This window comes from Melospiza melodia, chromosome 28 (assembly GCF_035770615.1).
Source record: "Melospiza melodia melodia isolate bMelMel2 chromosome 28, bMelMel2.pri, whole genome shotgun sequence".
Lineage (NCBI taxonomy): Eukaryota > Metazoa > Chordata > Aves > Passeriformes > Passerellidae > Melospiza > Melospiza melodia.
This window is the reverse complement of record NC_086221.1, coordinates 3,389,116-3,410,649: the sequence shown is the minus strand read 5'-3', so window position 1 is coordinate 3,410,649 and position 21,534 is coordinate 3,389,116. Positions and strand designations below refer to the sequence as shown.

General features: G+C 56.3%; 1 protein-coding gene across 1 annotated transcript; it reads right to left on the bottom strand.

Annotated features, from left to right (window-relative positions):
• Positions 1 to 474: 474 nt before the first annotated feature.
• On the bottom strand, positions 475 to 16,260 carry ARL8A (ADP ribosylation factor like GTPase 8A). The gene is made up of 7 exons (XM_063177930.1): positions 16,059 to 16,260; positions 7,919 to 7,999; positions 6,946 to 7,019; positions 4,296 to 4,389; positions 1,745 to 1,812; positions 890 to 960; positions 475 to 798 (listed from the first exon to the last, which is right to left on the bottom strand). Exons 1-7 carry the CDS (start codon positions 16,179 to 16,181, stop codon positions 749 to 751), a joined length of 561 nt encoding a protein of 186 aa, XP_063034000.1. The 5' UTR covers positions 16,182 to 16,260; the 3' UTR covers positions 475 to 748.
• Between the last annotated feature and the right edge of the window lie 5,274 nt (positions 16,261 to 21,534).

Here is a 21,534-nt window from a genome sequence, read left to right as displayed (position 1 = left end):
GGCACCAGTGCCCCAGATCATCCCCCAGCAGCCAGGCTGGGCACTGGGCAGGATTTGGCCAGGCACAAGAGCAGGGGAAGGGGGACCTGGACCCCAAGGAGGGGTTGGGGAAGTGGAGGCAGCAGGGGGAGGCTGATGGCAGTGGCTTGTGACCAATCCCTGTCCCCCAGAGGGCTGAGGAGCCTGCAGGTGGCATTGACACATCCCCCCAAACCCAAGGCAGGCAGGGCAAGGTGGGCACCCCCAACACCCCCAGGGTGGTCCTTGCCTGGAGGCAGCAGCAGGACACCCAGAGAAGGGCAAGGGGAGCCCCAGGGACCAGCCTGCAGCTGGCACAGCCCCATCCCCAAGGGCTGCCTTCTGCTACCACCCTCCTCCTCCTCCTCCTCCTCCCAACACTGACCCCTGGCTGGCCTTGGGGAGCCCCAGCTTTCCTACTGCTCACAGGGCCCAATTTAATAACAGCACTATCCCTTAAATTAAAAAATTAAAATATATATACATATATATATACTGTATACACAGACAACAACAGAACAGTGCCAAAATGGAGGAAGGGAGGGCAGGAGAGGACAGGGGACAGGAGGGCAGTCAGACATCTTCTTTACAATAAAAACAAGGACTCTGCCCCAATGTCAGCAGAGCCTGGGGTCCCCTAAAAATACCCATCTAGAGAGAGAGCTGGAGGGACAGAGCAGGAGGGAGGGGATGGGCTGGGACAACGGCAGCTTCCATCCAGCCAGGGCCCTCAGCTCCGCCTGGACTTCGAGTGCTGGATAAGCCACTGTAGGGTGATGTCTGCAGAGGCAAGGGGACACTCAGAGCCTCTGTCTCTGGCTGTCCCCTCCCCCTGTACCCAGCTAACACCCCCCCTGCCCCCAGCACTCACCAATGTTGTCCTTTTCTTTGCAGGAGATGGAATAGCAACAGATCTCTCGGTCCTGGATGGCAGAGAGGTTCCTGGGGGAGGGAGCAGGTCTGGCTGCACACTCTGGGCTGGGTGGGGTGGCCATGGCAGACACCCTGGGCAGCCCCTGAAGGGTCTCTCTGTGCTCTGAGACAGGGCACAGGGCAGGGCAGCAGCTCCCCAGGAGCTGTGTGAGGGTCAGGCACCAGGGCTCCATGCCTGGGGGTGCTCTGGGGGGGCTGTGTGACAGGGCAGGAGGGACCTGACCCCACAGAGACCCCAACCACCAAATTCCACATGTCCCCCCAGCCCTGCAGATGGGCAGGGAGGTTTTGGGAGGGCTGGCAGCATGGCAGCTGCACAGGAGCAGCAATGGCAGCTGCACAGGAGCAGCAATGGCAGCCCAGGTCCAGAGGTGCTCTGGGAGGTGGCTGAAGGGCAGGAAGTGCTGTGAGTCACTGCAGCATCCCAGATTTTCCCTGTGGAGGAGCCCAGTCCCACTGTCAGGGCAGTATCTGGGGCACACCAGCTCCAGCAGGCAGTGCCACGCTGTGCCAGGCCCCCACGCCACCGTGTGGCACCAGCCCTGGCACTGCTGCCTCCAGCTCCTCTGTGTCTCCACAAGGTGTCACCTCAGACATCATCCTCAGCCACTCGTGTCTGCCAGCCACCCCAGGCCCTCAGTGCCACCCCAGGCCCACAGTGCCACCTCAGATGGGCAACTGTTCTGGGGGGGACACGGCAGAATGGGGAGGGGTCACACTGCGTCACACCCCTGTGCCCCAGGGGGACACTGGCACACTGTGTCACACCCCCAGGTGACACTGGCACACTTACATCTTCTCAATGAGCTCCTTCTCATCCAAGGCACCGGGCAGGTCCCTCTTGTTGCCCAGGACCAGGACCTGCAAGGCAGGACAGGGGACACCTGAAGAACCTGGCACCAGACCAGGCAGGGACCTGCTTGTGCCACCACACAGCCCTGGCTGCTCCACTGGGATGTCCCAGGCAGACAAACCCCTTCAGCAGCTCTCAGGAGGCAGAGCACTTCAATTAACTGCCTTAATTAGCCCTGCACAGCATCTCCTGGGCACTCCCTGCTCCCAGTGCTCATGGCCCCACAAGTGCCACAGACATCTTTTATGAAAAATCCTTTCCTTAGGATTTTTCTTCCTGAGAAGCTGAGAAGCCTTAAAAAAAAAATGTAAACAATGGTTATCTGCTGCTGTGGAATGCAACAGGTGCATCTGGGATTGGTCTCATGGGGTTGTTTCTAATTAATGGCCAATCACAGTCAGCTGGCTTGGACTGTGTGTCAGAGCCACAAGCCTTTGTTATCATTCTTTGCTATTCTATTCTTAGCCAGCCTTCTGATGAAGTCCTTTCTTCTATTCTTTTAGTATAGTTTTAATAAATTATATATCATAAAATAATAAATCAAGCCTTCTGAAACATGGAGCCAGATCCTCATCTCTTCCCTCATCTTGAGACCCCTGTGAACACGGTCACACCACAGCTCATCCTCTCTGGAGGGCACTAGCATCTCCTGGGCACTCCCTGCTCCCAGTGCTCATGGCCCCACAGCTCATCCTCTCTGCAGCATCTGCTGTGGCACCAGGACACCCTCCCAGGAGCCTCTCCTGTCTCTGAGCAGAAAATGAAATGTCTGACACTGACTCCATCCAGCAGGAGCCAGCCCTGGGCGCTGGGCAGACCCCACAGTGCAGGCAGACAGCCCAAAGCAGAGCCAGCTGTTTGTGCCATCACTGGTGTGTGCCATCACTGACAGGGGCAGTGCCAGCCTGCACTGGGCTCTGCAGCAGCTCAGGGTGAGCATCTCTCCCAGCCCGGTTCCATCAGGAGCCTCTCTCAGAGCAGAGCCTCCAGAGGCCTGGGACTGCAGCCTGGTGTGCCAGGAGCTGAATTTAGCTGGCAGGGACATTTGGGATCCATGGCAAGTCTTCAGTTAGCTCCTTCCAAAGGATGCTGATTTGGGATAGCTGGTGCACAGCCACCCCTCAGGTGTGGAGACCCTGGAGGGCATTCCCTGGTCTAGGGAGACACAAGAAGCTTCCCTCAAAAAGCTGTTAGACCCCACTGGCTCCTTCCCCTGTTCCTATGTCTGTTCCTATGTTCCTGAGCCACACTTTCCCTATTCCCTGACTGGCCCTCACCTTTTGTTCCAGATTGCCATGCAAGATGTTTTCAATGACCATCTGTATGGCAGATTATCTCTTGTCAAGTGGGCAGTTTGCCTTATCTGTCTCTGAGTGATCACAATCACACCTCCCTCCCTGGAAGGGGACATCTGCTGATAACAGCCATTGAATGTCCCTGCATGGCTGATAAGAACTACAGCATCCCATTGGCAGATGTGAGCCCAGAGGGAGGAGCCAAGCATTCCTACCCAGATATAATCTGGAGATTCTGCAACACCAGCACAGCTTCTGCACTGGATTGCCCAGAGGAACAGCAGCTGCCTCTTCTTCCCCTGGATCTTCAGAGGCAGAGACTGCACCTTTCTCCAGGATCCCTGCTCCAGCAGAACCAGCCCTGACACTGCAGGAGGGCTGAGCCACAATTCCAATGGCACTGCTGCCAACACCCTGACCCACAGGGTGTCAGGCTGTGCTCTGACTCTGTCACTGTTGGTTTGATTCACTGCATTGTTTATTTTATCTTTTTATTTTCTTCCCTAGTAAAGAACTGTTATTTCTTGTTCCCGTATTTTTGCCTGAGAGCCCCTTAATTGAAAATTTATAGCAATTTAGAGGGGTAGGGAGGGTTTCCATTCTCCATTTCAGGGGAGGCTCCTGCCTTCCTTAGCAGATTCCTATCTATCCAAACCAAGACACCTTTGTACTGCCCAAGACCAGGGTCAGTGCCCAGGCCCCTGGAGAAAGCAGAACTCTCCAGGTGTGTGTGCTGGGACCTGAACACCTCACTGTGCATCTGTGGATATTATTCAAAGGCCCTTTTTGCTTCTTTACTCTGGACTTTACTAGTAGCAATTCAGGCTGCAACACACAGGTACAGCACACCTGTGACATGTCCCACCTCCTGCACCTGTCACAGCCCCATGTCCCACCTCCTGCACCTGTCACAGCCCAGCTGCCCCTTCTCACAGGAGACAGCCCCTTCCTGACACAGCACAAATCAGTGTAAATCCATGTGAGAGGGGATTTCACCCAGGGGGCCTGATCTGTGCTCTCTGCCCCAAAGTTCCCTCCGTGTTGCTTGGCCCAGTTCTGGCCTAGGGAGTGTCACTGTCCCAGCTGGTCCCTCAGAGTGCAGCAGGGAGGTGATGGCTCCAAGGAAGGGGAGCCCTCCCTGGATGTGCTCTGCAGGCCCTGGCAGTGCCAGCGTGGGCAGCAGGACTGAGGCTCACCGGGATGCCCTGCAGCTGGGGCTTGTCCAGCAGGTTGTGCAGCTCATTCTTAGAGGCCTCAATCTTCTCCTGGTCAGCAGCATCCACCATGTACCTGCAAGGGAAGGGACAGCCCTGAGCACAGGTGCCCAGATCTCCATGCTGTGTCTGTGCCACCCCAAACCTCCTCCCATGGCAGCTCACTGGGAACAGGGCCAGCACATGGAGGGGGTTGATAACAGGATCCTTCCACCTCTTCACCTCTTCCCAAGGATGGCTGTGGAGCTGAGAGCCCCTCATGTCTCCCAGGGGAGTGGGGGAGCACCTCATCCTTGTCTCTGCAGGTGACAGGGTGGGTGAGGGAAGCCAGGCAGGAGCTGCAGGACACACTTAGTGTCCAACATGCACATGGAGCTGCCATGTAAACACCCAGGACAAGCAGAGCAGGCAGCAGAAGCTGAGGATGCAGAGGTGATGATGACCCAAGCAGGGGAAGGACATCCTCATCCCATTGATGGGGTAATCTTGGGAGAGGCCATGGAGCATGTGGATGTGAAGCTGGTGGCCACTAATGCTTCTCTGAGCAGAACAGGAGATTTGGGAGAGGATTTTGTTCTTAAAGGCCAACTTTTATCCTGCACATGATGTCAGTGAAGCCAAAACTTGGGTGAGGAATTGATCAAAGCAGCCTTGAATTCAAAGATCAAGAAGCTGGGAAAGAAGGGGTGAGAAACACCAGCTCATCAGGCTTTGGGGAGTTATTTAAAAATAGGAATACATTCCACAACAATGTCCTTTGCTAGGAAATTCTAGAGGCAGAGATAAATCCTAGCTAGTTTGTAAAAATCCTAAGACAGCTCAGTTCACTTTTGCTCAGCCTCCAAATTAATTAATAGAAAACTTCTAAAATAACTTGTAAAAATTATTTAAAAATAGGAAAATAGGAAAAGCCCTAACTACTAAAGTGCTTAACACAGGAAAATGGGAACGTGCGCCAAGGGGGAAAAACACTCCCAGGGACAGCCCCAGCCCTTGGCATGTTGGGCACAGGGGGGAGCTGAGAGCAAAGGGAAAGGCACCTGACACAGCTTGATGTGATGATGAGGGCAGACTGGAGTGTGGCATGGATGCTGACAGGTCCTTTTGTTTCCTGACAACCACAAAATGATGACATTATGGAAGGAGGCAGCAGAAGGGGTGAAAGGACAGAGATTTTGTCATTTCCAGCAAAGCTCATTGTAATAAAAAGTGTAATAAAAACACTCTGCAGGTCCAAGGCCATGTCCCAAAGTGCAGAACAAGCAGTACCACACTCCTCCTCACCTGCTAAGGTTTAGAATTGGGAAGGGCAGCACAGAAAGCAGCCCTCCAAATCTCAGGGGATGGTCACTTGGGAAAGATCCCATAAATCTTATTTTCTGTCTGGGTTTAAGTAACCCCAGTATGGTGTCCCAAGATCAGTATTTGTCCTTTGGAACAGGCAAGCTGCTTCCCATGAGTGCCTTGCTATGCTCTCCCTGGACTCCCTGGCATTGCTTTTCCTGCACTGTTTGCAAGCAGGGGACAGCCAGGGACACTCAGGTTTGCTGACTCAGGAGCAGGTGAGACTCCTGCTCTCAGCACAAGATTAATCTGGCAGCACACAAACATCCTGAGCTGGAAAGCAGCCTCTCCTGGGGGAAGGGCTGAGCCCCTGTGGTGAGCAGCCAGCACAGAGCATGCGGGGGAGCCTGGAAGGGGGAGCTCTGAGGAACAGAGCTGGACTGAGGGATGCTGCAAGGGAAGAGGAGGGTCTGGCACAGCTGCAGGGACCTGTGTAGAGCCCATGTACACATCAGTCCCCAGGGGAACTATCTGGAAATAAGGAGGCTCAAGGGGGACTTTCTTGTCTCTCCAATTCCCTGACAGGAGGATGGAGCCAGGTGGGGGTCAGGCTCTCCTCCCAGGAAACGAGCAACAGAACCACGAGAAATGGCCTGAAGTTGGACCAGGGGAAGTTTGGGTTGGATATTAGGGAAAAATTCTCCCCTAGAAGGGTGGCCAGGCCCTGGAACAGGCTGTTCAAGGCAGTGATAGAGTCACCATCCCTGGAGGTATTCAAAAAACATCTGGGGATAAATATGGTGGTGTTGGGTTAATGGCTGGACTTAATGATCTCAGAGGCCTTTTCCAACCTTCATGATAATTCAGTAATTCAGTGATTCCAGCTCCTGACATGGATTCCAGCTCGGGCAGCAAAGGCACTCCAGCAGCTCAGGGTGGGGTGATGGCCCAGCCCCTGGAAAGGCTCAGCAGCAGCAGCAGGGGGTGACAGCAGGGGGTGACAGCAGGGCTCAGGGACACTCACACAGTGACAGGGGGTGACAGCAGGGCTCAGGACACTCACACAATGACAGGGGGTGACAGCAGGGCTCAGGGACACTCACACAGTGACAGGGGGTGACAGCAGGGCTCAGGACACTCACACAATGACAGGGGGTGACAGCAGGGCTCAGGGACACTCACACAGTGACAGGGGGTGACAGCAGGGCTCTGGGACACTCACACCATGGCACGGGGGCAGGGGGTGACAGGAGGGCTCTGGGACACTCAGAGGATGGCAGGGGGACGTAGCAGGGCTCAGGACACTCACTCCATGGCAGGGGGACACAGCAGGGCTCAGGATACTCACACAATGGCACTCACTCCACGGCAGTATCGCTCCCACATGCTGCGGAACCGCGGCTGTCCCCCGATGTCCCAGAGCTGTGACAGGGACATGGCACTGTTAACTGGCACTGTTACCCTGGCATTGTTACCCTGGCACCGTGCCCAGCACCCCACACTCCTGCCCCACACCCTTCCTCCCCACCTGGGGCATTCTGGCTCTGCACCAAACCTCAGAGGAGGCCCCTGACCTGATAAAGAAGGGAGAACCCTCAGGCAGGGGAGCTGGAGGATGCTGAACCCCCCTGTGCGTGCCTGTGCTGGCACAGAGGGACCCCTGGCCCACCTCCCCCCCATGCCCATCACACCTCTTGCCATTTCCCATTTAAGAACATTCAGCACACTCAAAAGTGTTCCTGCAGCAGCCAGAGGTCCCCCAGCCAGCTTTTCAAGCCTGTCCAACAGCTATTTCCCAGTATAACCCCAGCCCTGGAAAAATCTAGAACAGGTAGAACCCTCCTCTTCCTCTGCTCCCAAGGCAGAGACCACCACTGCAGGCCATGACTTGTTTTTCCCAGCACTGCCACCCTTAGCAAGGTGACCACATCCACAAGTTGCTACCAGCAAGCCAGAGTTCCAAGGAAACCTTCACTGGCTCTCACTGCACAAGTCTGGATCCCCTACAGCCCTTCCACCACCTCCTCTGGTCCTCTGCAGGACGCTAACAGGGCAAATCTTTCACTTCCAGGTGGTGGAATCACTGGAAATGTTAAAAAACACCTGGATGTGGCACTTGGACACACAGTTTAGTGGTGGACATGGCACTCCTGGTTGGACTTGATCTTAAAGGGACTTTCCACCCTTAATGCTGCCATGCTTCTATTCTGTGAGCTGCAGCTGGGATCCCTGGAATTCTTCCACCTTCAGAAGAAGAATCACCAATCTTCACCTTCACCCTTCATCCCAAGAGCCCTCACCAGCAGTAACTACAATCTTACCTTTATGGTGACATTTCCTTTGGTGATCTTCCTCATGTTGAAGCCCACTGTTGGGATCATGTCCTCATTGAACTGTCCTGACTGCAAGAACAAGGGGGGACAGTGTTAGGAGGTGGAGGATGGGGCCAGGGCAGCAAGGCTGACAGCCTGGGATAACCCCAAGGCTCTGCCCTCCTGCAGGTCCATGCCAGGAGCACAGAGCCCAGGAGACAAGGTTGCACCATGACCATGGGAATGCTGCTCTTTTCCAGTGGGAGAAAGCCTGGTGGGCAGAGGGAAGCCATTGTGTCATTGTGCCAGGCTTGCTGAGCATTTTGCATGTAAATCACCCTTTGTACACTTTTCTAATTAGCAGTGTTGCTCTCAGTGTCTTATCTCGTTGCTGTTTCTAGTAAATTGTTCTTGTCTCAACCCATCACCTTTGCCTTTTGTGCTTCCAGCTGGAGAGGAAGGGGAAGCAAGAGGCAGCCAACAGCTAACAGGAGTGGGAGCACCAAACTGGGGAATACCAAACTGGGGAATACCATTCCTAAACCATGGGACACTATGGCTGCTGCAATGGGCACAGGTGCCCTGGGCGCCCCAGTGCAGCCCCAACCCTCAGCCAGCTGCCATCCCCATCCCTGGACCCACTGCTGTCCCCATGGGCTGGGGGTTTACCCATCCCAGCTCTCTCAAACCCTCTGTGGAGGAGGCTGAGACCTTGCTCCTCTGCAGGGACCTCTGGTCAGGCAGCCCTGGGCTTTCAGGCTGGGCCCCCCACCCAGGGAGGCACCTCCTGCCCCAGCTCCTCTCCAGCTGCAGGTCCTGGGGGCACCAGCACGGTTCATGTTTCTGCTTTGGATGGTTCATGGCCCAGCTCAAACCAGACTGACTTCTGCTTTCAAGGGAGAGCTGTCTGCACTGCTCCCCCAGTTGTGCACCCTGCCTGTGCTGGGTCACTTGGGGATCACAAAGGGCCCCCTAGAGCTGCTCCAGGGCTGCTCCAATGTCTGCTGAGTTTATGCAGCAGATGATGAGATCCCTGTGGGGCTGCAGCAGCCCAGCCTGCTGTGGAACAGGTCAGGCTTGTTGGAGCAGTGAGCAGGAGCCATCCCTCTGCTGGTGCTGGCTCACCAGCCCCGTGCCCAGCACACACCAAGGGGTCCTGTGAGAAACAACCCTCACTTTTAAAATGTTAATGATTTATTAAACCTTAACAAATACAACAAAAATACGAAATAAGGTAAAATTACAGCACTGGGAGCCCCCATGACTATCAGCCATGTGCTCATCTTCAAAATGGATGCTCCCCCTTTTATATCTCTAGACCCCCTTAAAGTCCTGTCAGTTAACCCCTTCCTTGCTGTCACTTTCTCACACCTTGGGTGGAGCTCAGGTGTTGCCATAGTAACAAGCCAACCCTCCCAATGCCTGAGTACCAAGGCCATCCCATGATAACAATGAAGGGGAGAACACATCACAGTAACACAACTCTGCAGCTACAAAACTTCTCTTAACACACACAGAATGTTCACCCTCCATTGAGAGCCACCATCTCATCACTCATCTCTGAGAGTCTGGCAAAGCCCACCCCAGTGTGCTGCTCAAATCCCAAGGGTGCAGGATGGGCCCAGGTGGAGCAGCACAGAGGGACGTCACAGGCAGGGATGTGGCAGCTCTGGGGCAGGAGAGAGGAGCTGGCACAGCCCTTCACCTCAAACAAGGATTATGGCCTGTAAATGCATCCTGGGGGATGCTGGGGAATGCAGAGGAGCCAGCAGGGCAGGATGTTTAACAGCCAGGATAGTGCAGCCTTGGGGATTTCAGCCATCAGTGCCAGAAACCTGCAGGAACCACCAACCATGGCCAAACTCATCGTAGCAGGTCTTTACTGCCTTAAAATCCTCAGTTTCTTGAGGGCTTTTCTCTTAGTTAACACAAACCTCAAACAGGAAGTCAGTTTATGCTATTTTGGCATAAACAGATTTTTGTGCCTGGCTGAGCCTGTGGCTCCTCCAGATGCACCACATCAGCAAGTCCCCAGGGATTTCCTGAGCTGTTCCAAAGGCTCTGCAATGCCCCCTGCTTCCCTTTTTCACATCCCTTTTGCATCCAGCAGCACAAGCCAGCAGCCAAGGGGTGCTCAGGCCATGCTGCACCCACACAGAACTGTGGGGAAGGGCATGGGGAGAGGAGGGGAGGCAGGCAGGGATCCACAGGGCACATCTGCCATGGGCTGAGGTTTAACACACAGCTGAGCTCTGTGAAATTAAAGAATTTTCAGGCTTTGATCATTGGGCACAGAGAGCAGTTGCTGAAGAGCTCTTGGAAGCTGCAGGCACTTCCCTCAGGGATGGCAGACACATCATGGCATCTGCTGGCTGTGCAAAAGCCACACCAGAGAAAGTTCCCATGTGACAGAAGTTTCTTCCAGGAAGGGGTGAGCTGCAGGAGCCAGGAATCACCTCTTCTTTCTTCCACAAGTGGGACAGAGCATGTCTGTGTGAGTGAGCACAGCCCTGCTCCTGCCCCAAACCCCTCTCCCACTGCAGCTCCTGCCTCCAGGCTGTCCATGGAGCCACAACAAAACTGCCTGAGCTGTCCAGAGCAGGCTGAGCAGGGAATGCAAGGCACGATGCCCCAGGATGGCTCCCACGTGCTGTCCCATCACCCACAGAGGCATCTTGCTCCTCCTCCATCAGCTCATCCTGCATCAGCTGCTCTCTGAAAGCAGCTCCCAGGGCTGGAAACACAAGAGTTTCCTCTTCCCTCTCCAACCACCCTGGTGCTGGTGCCTTCAACACATTTTCAACTCCCTGCAGGGTCCAGCCATCCACAGCTCCACTGCCAGGAGAGCAGGGAGCACCCAGATGGAGACAAGCAAAGGCTTCACTGGACACATTCTTCCCCCAAATTCTGGTTATGTAATGGACATAGCATCCATGCTCACCCTGAAGATGATGCCAAGCCACACCAAGTGCTAAACAACAGAATTCAGAGAATTCAAGAATGACTGGGTTGGAAGAGACCTTCAAGTTTGAGTCCAACCCAATTCCACTGGGAAGCACAAAAATTGTTGCAGGCAAGATGGATTTTGTGGCCACAAATGCAGGTCAGGTCTTTACAGACCTTGTTCATTGCTTGTTTTGCCAGGGTCACCCACTGCTCTGCCCAAACCACTCTGCCTTGGTGCCCTGCCTGGAAGGTAAGAGACCTTTCTGTCCTGCCCCAAGACTTTCTAGTTGGGTCACTGGGAGAGGTGGCCAGAATTCAGCTTCTGCCAGGGCAAAGTGAAGGGTTATTATAAGTGCTGCCCCCAGGTCATGCTGAGCCCATCCTGACACATGCACATGGACACCACATCCCCTGATGGACACTTCAGCCATCACCCCTGACAGACAGGGCCTGGGACATGCAGGCTCACTGGCACATGCAGAGAGGCCACCTCAGCCTCCCTGCTCCGGGGAGCAGCACACAGGGCTGAGGTGGCCAGGCCCTGCTCCTCACCATGGTGTCACCCTGTCCCAGCACAGGATGGCACTGGAGTGATGTGACCTGCTCTAGATCCATCACTGCAGGCTGCTCCGCAGCCCTGCTCCCCAGAGGGCAGAGAAGGCAGTGCTGGAAGTCCAGCCCTGCTCTCTGCAGTTGTGTCTCCATCACCAGAGTATGGCCCTCCCTGGGACAGAGGCAGGAGCCCAAAGCACCTTGGGTGGGGTGTCCCATCACTGCCCAAAATTGCCCAGCCTGGCACTCCTGCCAGGTAGCACTCGAGGCCCTTCAAAACCCTGTCCAAGCTCTAACAAGGAGGGAAAATTATTATATAAGATATAAAAAAGAAATGTTTTATGATTGAGGTGAGGCCCTGGCACAGGTTAGCCAGAGAAAGTGTGGCTGCCCCATCCCTGGGAATGTTCAAGGTCAGGCTGGATGGGGCTGGGAGCAAACCAGTCCAGAGGAAGGTGCCTGTATGTGCCTGCCAATGGTGAGGGTGTTGGACAAGTTGATCTTTGAAGATCCCTTCAAACCCAAACCACTCTGGGATGCCATCTCAGGAAAGCCACACTGTCCATTTTCATTGGCTCATGTTGACAGAGCTTGCAGCAGAAGACAAGACCATGCCTCAGCCAGATCCTCCTCCTCTTCCAGGAATATGGAGAACCCCCCATAAAACCTGACACCTTCTGCATTATGAAGGTAAGGAGCACAGACACACCTGTGGAGGGCCCAGGTGTGCATCTGAGGCAGAATCTGAGAACCACAGCCACCTCCCACCCAGTGGGGCATACCCAGAGCTCTTGGGAGAGCTGGGTGACAGGACAGACTGGTGCAAATACATCAGGACAACATCTCCCTGCTACCTCCTCAGCACATCTCTGCTCTCCCCCAGCAAACCCTGGGCACCTTGCACACCTGGAGCTGCACCTTCCCTCCCAGGCTCATCCAGCTGGCTGCCCAAGGGGTCAGTGTCTCTCTGAGGAGGGGTGGGAGGAGGTGCTGAGCTCTGCAGTGTTCTGAGCCACTCCCAGGCCATGCCTTCGCTGAGATCCCTGCTGGAGAGCTGGCACCTGCCCCACCATCCACCATCCACATCCTACCTGAGGCTGCAGTGGTTTCACAGGATGGGTCAGGCTGGAAGGACCACAGTGATCCAACCCCCCTGCTCACCCAGGATCCCCCCACAGCTCTGGAATGTCCCCAGGGAGGGGGGCTCCACACATCTCTGGGAGCCTGTTCATGGCTCCATCACTGCCCAGGGATGAAGTTCTGCTTCATGTCCAGGTGGAACTTCCTGGGCATCAGTTTCTGTCCCTTCCTCCTGTGCCAGTGCTGGGCCCCAGGGAGCAGAGCCTGGCACATCCTCTGAGCCCTCCCTGCAGACACTGACAGACGCTGCTGAAGGCCCCTCTCAGCCATTTCTTTGTGGCTGTTTGGCTCAACAGCCTCAGCTCCCTCAGCCTGTCCCTATAAGAGACATGCTCCAGTCCTGTCAGCATCTTCACAGCCTCCACTGAACTGGCTCCAGGAGCTCCATGGTCCCTCTTGCAGCACTGGTCTCAATCACTTTCCAGGTAGGGCTGGAGCACAGGATGGTGCCCCAGAGCTCCCACCACATCCAACACCCTGGCACTTGTGCCCTCACTCTCTTGGAAGGCTCCAGCACAGGTAGAAATCACATGATAAAAAGCAGCAGTGCCCTCTTGTTCCAACCACGGCCTGCACTGACAGGTTTTGGGCCCCAGCACCCACTGAGGAGCTCTCAACACCCTTGAGTCATCCATGGCACCACCAGACTGGAAAAAAGGCAGCTAAAAGCCCACTGGCTTCAGGGTAAATCAACACCAGGTGTGTATCTGCAGCAGGAAAGACTTCAAGCCTCAGCTATCAACAGCTAGGAAAAGAAAAAATAAGTCCTGGAAAATCAAAGTTCCCACCCCAGGCAGGTGACCCAGGAGGAGTCACCCTGACCACAGCTGCCTTCAGCAAAGCCCTTGTGGGGCACAGGCACAGCCTGGCTGCTGGAGGGAGCACCCACCTGCCAGGGAACCAGAGTCCACTCCTCAGTCAGCTGCAGCTACAAACCTGGCAAGCAAAGGATGGTGCCAACCTCCAGAGCAGCTCTGATCCCAGAAAGGACCTTCTGCCCTTCTTGTGACATCTCTCCAACACCCCAAAACACTTCTCCAGTTCAGGTTTTATCCCCTCACAAAACCCAAATCACAGCTATTTCCCCTTCCAACAACCCCACTGCAACACCCTAAAGCCAGGCACCTCCAGACCTTCTCAGACAGTTCCTGTTGAGCTGGCATTTCCTGTGCCATGCTCCTGTTTCACTGGGCCCAACCAATCCTTCTTTCCAGGATATCTTCTCAAAAGTTGGTGCCCCTTTTTGTGTTCATCTGCCACAAAACTTAAACTTTCCAAATAACTTAAGAGGCCAAATTCAGCACCATGAGCCTGACTGCCATGTGAGGGTCTCAAAACCCTGCCAGACCTGCCAGACCAGCAGGCCACGGTGCCAACTTCAGCCACCTCAAGAGCTGCTGTAATTCCTCAAAATCCCTTTTCCCTGCACCAGCAATCCTGGCTAAGCAGAGAGAGTCCCAGTGCATGGGTCCTGCCAGTGGGGTCTTGCCCACAGTTAAATGTGGGTTAGTGCCCACATTTAAAGTGCCAGGTACAAAATATTTACTCACAGAAGCAAATCTCACAAAGCTCACACTGAGCCCTGTCTGCTCCAGATGTGGCTGGGAGAGGAGGAGACATGTGGGGAACACCAACCCTTGGGGTTTCCAGCCCTGTGCAGGCAGAACAGTGCAGCAGCTATGGGATAAAGCTCCATCACCCTTCACAGCTTAACTGGGTGATTAAAACCAACAATAAATTATTCTGCCATTTTTAAGGTAGCCTGGGTGCTGTTAACAGGCAGCAGCACCCAGCAGACCAAGAGCAGGAGCAGCTCACACGTGGCACCACCACGTCCCACCCTGCCATGGGATTGCAAAAATTGACTATTAAACATGCAAATGGCAGGGAGAGGTTCCCCAAAAATAGGATTGGTGTTCAGGGTCACTGCCCCAGATGCAAAATGCTCCCTGACCCCAGATGCTGGTGTTGGTCTATGGGAAGAACCAGCAGGAGACTGGAGCACTGAGAAGCGACTTCCAGCAAGAGAGCAGGAGTGCCACCATCTCCAGGATGAAAAGCATTTTGGGGTGTCCTCTCTCTGCCCCTAGACACTTCAGGAAGGACATTTATGTCACTCAGCACCTCCCAAAGAGCAATGCAACAGAGCGACCATATGAGCTGAAAATCCCCTCTGAGAGCCCAGCAGCTTCCAGCACCCTGAGCAAGCACCAAGAATTTGCCCTGCCTTGGAGCCATGGCAGCCACAGACTTCAGAGCAACCAGGGGGCAGTGGGGGAACCAGGGCGGATCTGCATCCACCTCCCTCCATGAACAGCCCAAACCCACCCTTCAGGATCCTCCCGCCCTGCACCATCACTACTGAGAGGCCCAGAACAACCCGAAAAGCCGGCGGGGAGCCTGCCGAGCATCCATCCCCACGGGTGAAGCCACGCCCTGGGCTCGGGATCCAGGACAGCAGCTCCCGAAGCTGTGCTGGATGCGGGAGCCCGCGGATGAGGCAGCGCGGCCGGGGAGAGGCCGGGGCTGAGGGGCCCGAGGCGGGGTCGCTGCCCTGCCCTGCCCTGCCCTGCCCCGCTCGGGTGCAGCCGGCACCCACAGCACGGTGCTGGGTGAAGCACCTCGTGCTTCCCGAGGAAGGAAGGCAAACACCTCCACACCGGCCCCAAGGGAAGGATGCCCGGCAGCATCGAGCGCGGCAGGGCCGTCCTGAGGCGGCGGCAGCGACCATGACAAAGCGCCCGCTGCTGCTACGGGACCGAGAGCGGAGCTCCCGCAGTGCCCGGGCGGCACTGCCCGGCCCACAGGGCACCGACACCGGCACCGACCGCTGAGCACGGCCGGGGCTCCGGGACACAGGGCAGGGCCGAACCGGACCCGAGCACCCCCTCGGCACCGGGGCTGCGGATGGCCTGGGCTGCCCCGGGCCCACACCCTGCATCCCACACTGTACCCCACTGCTGCACCCTGCATCCTATACTGTGCCCTACCCTGCACCCCACAGTGTACCCCACTGCTGTACCCCACACTGCAGCCCACCCTGTGCCCCACACTGTACCCCACTGCTGCATCCCGCACCCACAGCCTGCACCCCCTCCCTAAAAGCATTTTCAGGCTGGAGTGCGATAGGGCGGAGACGTTCAGAGAATACCCAGGGGTGCAATGGGGACATGCAATGGGGGTACAATGGGGATGCAGTAGGGATACAACGGAGGTACAATGGGGTGCAATTGAGATGTAATGGGGGTACAATGGGGTGCAACTGGGATGCAATTAGGATGCAATGGGGATGCAATGGGGGACGGAAGGCGCGGGGATGCAATGGGGACATGCGATGGGGGTACAATGAGGGTATAACGGGGGTACAATGGGGATGCGATGGGGGTGCAATAGGGATGCATTGGGGGTACAATGGGGTTCAGTTGGGATGCAATGGGGGTCCAAGGGTGAAGCCCTGGCTGGGCACGTGACCCCTCGGGGATGGGGCGATGCGGGGCGTCCCCGGGCTCACCGCGATAACGTTGACGAAGGTGGTCTTGCCCGAGTACTGCAGCCCCACCAGGGTTAGCTCCATCTCCTCCTTCCAGAACAGCGCCCGGAACCAGTCCAGCAGCTTGTTGAAAAGCGCCAGCATGGTGCCGGCCGGGCCGGGCCGCGCTGAGCGGGGCCGAGTTGAGCCGAGCGGAGCCGAGCCGGGCCGGGCCGAGCAAAGCGGAGCTGGGCCGGGCCGGGCCGAGCGGGGCTGGGCCGGGCCGAGCCGAACGGGGCCGAACCGAGCCGAGCGCGGCCGGGCCGGGCAGGGCCGAGCGAGGCCGAGCGGAGCCGAGCGAGGCCGAGTCGAGGCGGGGCCAGTCGGGGTGGAGCCGAGCGGCGCCGATCGGGGCCGAGCGGAGCCGATGGAGGCCGAGCCGCCGCCGGTATTGTCCGCGCGCCGCGGGCCCTGCTGCCGCACCGGGTGGGGCCCGCGCGCCGCCTCCCCCGCCCCGCTGCCGCGCCCCCTGCCGGCCCGGAGGAGCCGCTGCACCGAGCGGCCGGGCCCCGGGACAGCACGGACAGACCGGACAGACCGGCATATCCCACAGCCCTGCCCTGGTCACTGCCGGCATCCCCGACCCTCGGTAACCCAGATCCTGAGGAGGGGAGTGCACCCTCAGCCTGAGGGGAGGGGTGCAGCCTCGTACCGCTGCCCCCCACAGCCCTGCACATCCCCCCGAGCCCACCCCTGCGCCCCGACACACCTGGACCCCAGCTCCCCTGCAGCCACAGCCTTCCTGCAGCCCCAATATCCCCCAGCCTGCACTCCTGTGCCCCCAGCGCCTCTTCACCCGGTGCCTGCTGCATCCAGCACCTCCACCTCCATCACCCTGTGCCGGTCACCTGCACCCGGCAGGTGCATTCCCTGCACCCCTGGCAGTGCCCTGACACAGCTGGCACCAGCCTCTCCAGCCATGCCACGGGGCACACCCCAATCCTGCACCTGTACCTGCACCCCAGCCCCCCACACACCTGGGAGTGCAACTGGGACCACTGGCACACACAGCAGGGCAGAGCCAGCCCGTGGGGCTGCCCCTCTGCCCTCCTGCCCCACTGTCCCCCTGGTGTCACTGCCAAGTGACATAGGAGCTGCCCCTTGCCCAGGGCTGGTGGCATCCAAAGGAGGTGTGCCAAGGAGACACCAAGGGTGGCAAGGCCCCAGCAGGGCCCCTGGCTCCTGAGGCTCAGGGAACACCGGTGGGTGAGGGGGGACCTGAAGCCCCAGCCCTGAGGGAGGTGCACCTGCTGTGGGTGGTGGGAGCTCCATGGGCACAGGGAGTACCTCATCCGCCTGCTGTTTTCTTCAGTGATGGGCCAGTCACTGCTTTGGTGCCTTTGGAGGTTGTGCTTGGCCTCAGGCCTCAGTTTCCCCAGGTGATGTCTGTGTGATGGTTCATGTGCAGGCTGCAAGGGTGCAGGGATGGTTCAGGTTCAGGGATGGTTCAGGTGCAGGGATGGTTCAAGTGCAGGCTGCAGGGATGGTTCAGGTGCAGGGATGGTGCAAGTGCAGGCTGCAGGGGTGCAGGGATGGTTTGGGTGCAGATTGCAGGGATGCTGAGGGTGCTGGGGGTGCAGGTGTTTGAGGGGTGCAGGCAGTGCTGGGTGGGGGAGATGCAGGGTTGCAGAGGTGCTGGGGTACTGGAGGGTGCAGGGTGTGATCAGTGCAGGAGAACTGGGAGTGCAGGTGTGGGGTGTGTAGCAGAGCTGGGGCCAGCAGCCAGGGTGGCACTGGGGCACAGGGGGTGCCAGGAGCCCCAAGCAATGCCACAGAAGCTGGCAATTCCCACCTGCAGAACGAGACACAACCCAAAGGCACAGCTCCCTCAGAGGATGTTCCTGTGAGAGCCGTACCCAGCCTGCTGCCTTAGCAGCCTTCAGCCATCAGGTTCAGCAGCCTCAGAACCCTCTTGCTTTGGCCCTGCTCACTCTGCTGGGCTGGGGGTGCAGAGCTGCCCCAGGGCTGTGCCTTGGCTCTGCTGTGCTCTGCCACACAGGGGCTCCCTGGCTGTGCCACTCCAACAGGGCTCATTCCATCCACGTGGGCTTTGAGCCAGGCCTAAAGCGAGGACTGACACACCAGGCTGTTTGCAGTTTCCTCACAGCAGATCCTTTATTGCAGCAGCTGCTGGTGCTCTGTGAGAGACAAAGTGCTGAATCCACTGCTGGAGCTGCCTGAGACAAATGGGTGTGCACAGGAAATGGGGAAACTGGGTTAGAGCTCAATTCACCTCACAGTCCTGACAATTAATGGTGAGGAAGTTTCCCTCATGTGCTATAAGTCATGGGGAAGCTGACTTTATTTTTGGAGACAGAAAGTGTTTTGCTCTCCAAGCTGCTGCAGCCTGCTCAGGATCCCTGTGCTCCTAAAGGGAGGCCTAGGAAGCAGAAATATCATTGTTTTCTGTAATCACCCCTTCAGAACTCCTCATACCAGTGAAAAATTCATCATCCCCCAAATCTTGCATGGAATTTCTGCTTGAAGGGTTTTTTTTTTTTCATAGAATCAGAGGATTGTTCAGATGGGAAAAGTCTGCTAACATCATTGAGTCCAGCTGTTAACCCAACATTGCCATGGTCACCGCTGAACCACGTCCATGGTGACTCCACCACTGCCCTGGGCAGCCTGTGCCAGGGCCTTGGGCACCCTTTTGGTGAAGAAATCTTTCCTGAAATGTCTGCTTTCCAGGTGATGGCTTGGTCACTGATTACTTGGAGTCCACAGGTGCTGTTGGAGCCTGTGGTTACCATCACTCACCTGAGAGCAAAGCTGTTATTAATTAATCAAAATGCTTTATTTTGGCACATGCTCTGCCTTTCCAAGGACTTTCTGAAGCAGTGCTGTGTTTGATGGCACTGAAGCTTTCCACCAGCTGCAAGTGAATTTGGAGCATTCTGGGTCTACTTGCCACCACCAAAGGTGGTGTGTGCCACAACAGTGATGTGTGCCATGTGGCCACCATGTTGTGTTCCTCCCATCCCAGTGAGCTGTTGCAAGGATTATCAGCCTGGAAATCCCCAGGCCAAAATTACAGTCATATGGATAAAATAGGATCTTATATCTTGTATCTTTATACCTAATATATTTTCTTAGATGTCAGAAAGAAATGTTTCACAAAGAGGGAGGTGAGGCCTTGGCACAGGCTGCCCTGAGAAGCTGTGGCTGCCCCATCCCTGGAGTACCCAGGGCCAGGTTGTACTTGGAGCAGCCTGGGATAGTGGGAGGGGTTGGGACTAGATGGAATTACAACCCAAACTGGTTTATGATTGTGTGGAGGAAGGACTTTTCCTGAGCCCTGGGGACATGGTTCTCAGGATGCTGCAACCCAGGGCCCCCAGCTCTGCCTGGGCTGTACCTCCCCTGGAGCACAGGAACACCATGAGCAGGACAGCTGGGACCATACCTGGTGTTTAAGTGGGGAACTGAGGAACAGCAGCAATCTTGCTGTGCTGACCCAAGCTCAGGGGCTTAATGCTAGCCCAGGGCTTGGGAGAGCACAAGATTTTAGAGAGATTCCTTTTCTCTGTCCGCTGGCACCCTGTGCTGTTTATGAACCTGAGGCAGTTTCTCAGGACACAGCCAGAGCAGCTCAAACCTGTCACAGCACACATCACACTTGAGATGGGCACAATACACAGAGTGTCACCACGTAATACCAGAAGGCTTCAACCCACACAGAGCAACACCACACATGTTGTGGTGTGCTGTAATGTCCCATTTTGGCCTTCCAGGTCACTTCCCCAGGTGTGCCTGTACCTCTCTCCCTTCCCCCTTGCCCCCATGCTGAGTGAGTCCTGTCAATCAGGCTGAACATTCCAGCAAGGCCTCGTGTGGTTGGTCAAGTTCAAAGGATGCCCCTATGCCCAGGGGTCATTGGCCTGTCTGGGTGTCATCTTCCCCTGAGACCCTGCCCCTCTCACCTGGTTGGTGGCTCACCTGTACCTCCCCTCCCCCTGTCCCTGAGTTTAAAAGGTGATCAGACCATGTGGCCAGTGGTTCTGTTGGAGCAGTTGCTCACGTTCAGACCTCTGTAACCATGGAATAAACCTCTGGACATTAAACCCTCTAGCAGAATCCTCTCCTTTTTCTCTTCACCATCACCTGAAGCTATTCCTCCTGAGGTAAACGGGGTTCCTAACAAGCCTGGACTTGTTCAGTGCCCAGCTGCAACCACCAGCAAGCCAAGGTATCTCTGGGGTGACACACCGCAGCTGCTGCCTTTGGCCCGGCAGCGAGGGTCAGACTGGCCCAGGCACAATCTAACTGGGAATATTGGGAGCTTTTTTCCAATACACACCACTTCAGGAGACTTCAAGAACTGGCCCTTCTTGTTTTTTAGCCCAACCTCATGTTCATGCAGTGCACCTGTGTGCCCTCTGTTCCCTCTGTGGCTGCTCAGCACCCCTGGGCACTCCATGGCTCAGTGCTGTCAGTGCTGCTCACTGCTGCTCACAGCTGCACCCACTGGGGATGAGGCTGAGCCAGCCCCACTCCCAATGACCTGTGCTACACAAACTCTTCTTCACCCCTGACATGGGCTGAGCCCAGGGAGGGTTTGGCAATAACACAGGGATGCTATGCTAGCATTAAGCCCCTGAGCTTGGGTCAGCACAGCAAGATTGCTGCTGTTCCTCAGTTCCCCACTTAAACACCAGGTATGGTCCCAGCTGTCCTGCTCATGGTGTTCCTGTGCTCCAGGGGAGGTACAGCCCAGGCAGAGCTGGGGGCACTGGGTTGCAGCATCCTGAGAACCATGTCCCCAGCATCCACAGAGGATGGAGAGAACTCCCACAGGGGCCAGGTAAGTGTGGAGCAGATGGAGCTGGTAGAAACTGAGATCAAAGGCAGGAAATCTGCTTAACTGATCATAATCTGCATCAGACAGCTGAGCTGGAAAAACTCCCAGCACCTGATGGGGAATCTGGGAGGAGGTGACAACAGCCCTGGCCCAGCTGGGATCCTGGTGCTGCTCCTGCATGCCTTGGGAGACCCTCAGGCAGCCCTTGGCCTGAGCCTGCCCTAAGAGCTCTCCTCTGGACAGCACACTAAAAGCAAGAGGAAAATGGTGTGTGTCCTGCTGTCCAGGGAGTGCAGGAAGACTGTCCAGGTGCAGTTTGCAAGTCTTCAACTTCTCCTGCTTGATGGGAGTGGGTGAAAAAGACTTGAGGAGGGGGATGCTGAATAAAGCCTGTCTGACAACTCAAACCTCCATGGGTGCCTCAGAGACACCATTAAAGACAAGTGTTACACCAAATTACCAGAGAAGACAAAGTCCTGAGCCATGCATTGACCTGCAGGGAGCTTGCAGAAACTCCACAGCCTCTCCAAGTGCCTGAGCATCACACAAGAGTCCCACAGAGAACACAATTCCACCCCAAATGTCCTGGCTGGGCAGGCTGGGGCTTGAGGAAGGGCTGAGCTGGCACTAGGAGCAGAGAGATTTCTCTGCCAGGAC

Excerpts from the sequence above, each read along its gene's own strand:
- ARL8A (XM_063177930.1), bottom strand. The coding sequence starts at position 16,181 with ATGCTGGCGCTTTTCAACAAGCTGCTGGACTGGTTCCGGGCGCTGTTC. Across the intron at positions 8,000-16,058 it reads CCTTCGTCAACGTTATCGCG|TCAGGACAGTTCAATGAGGA; the intron begins GTGAGCCCGGGG and ends TTGTTCTTGCAG. Across the intron at positions 961-1,744 it reads AAGGAGCTCATTGAGAAGAT|GAACCTCTCTGCCATCCAGG; the intron begins GTAAGTGTGCCA and ends TCCCTCCCCCAG.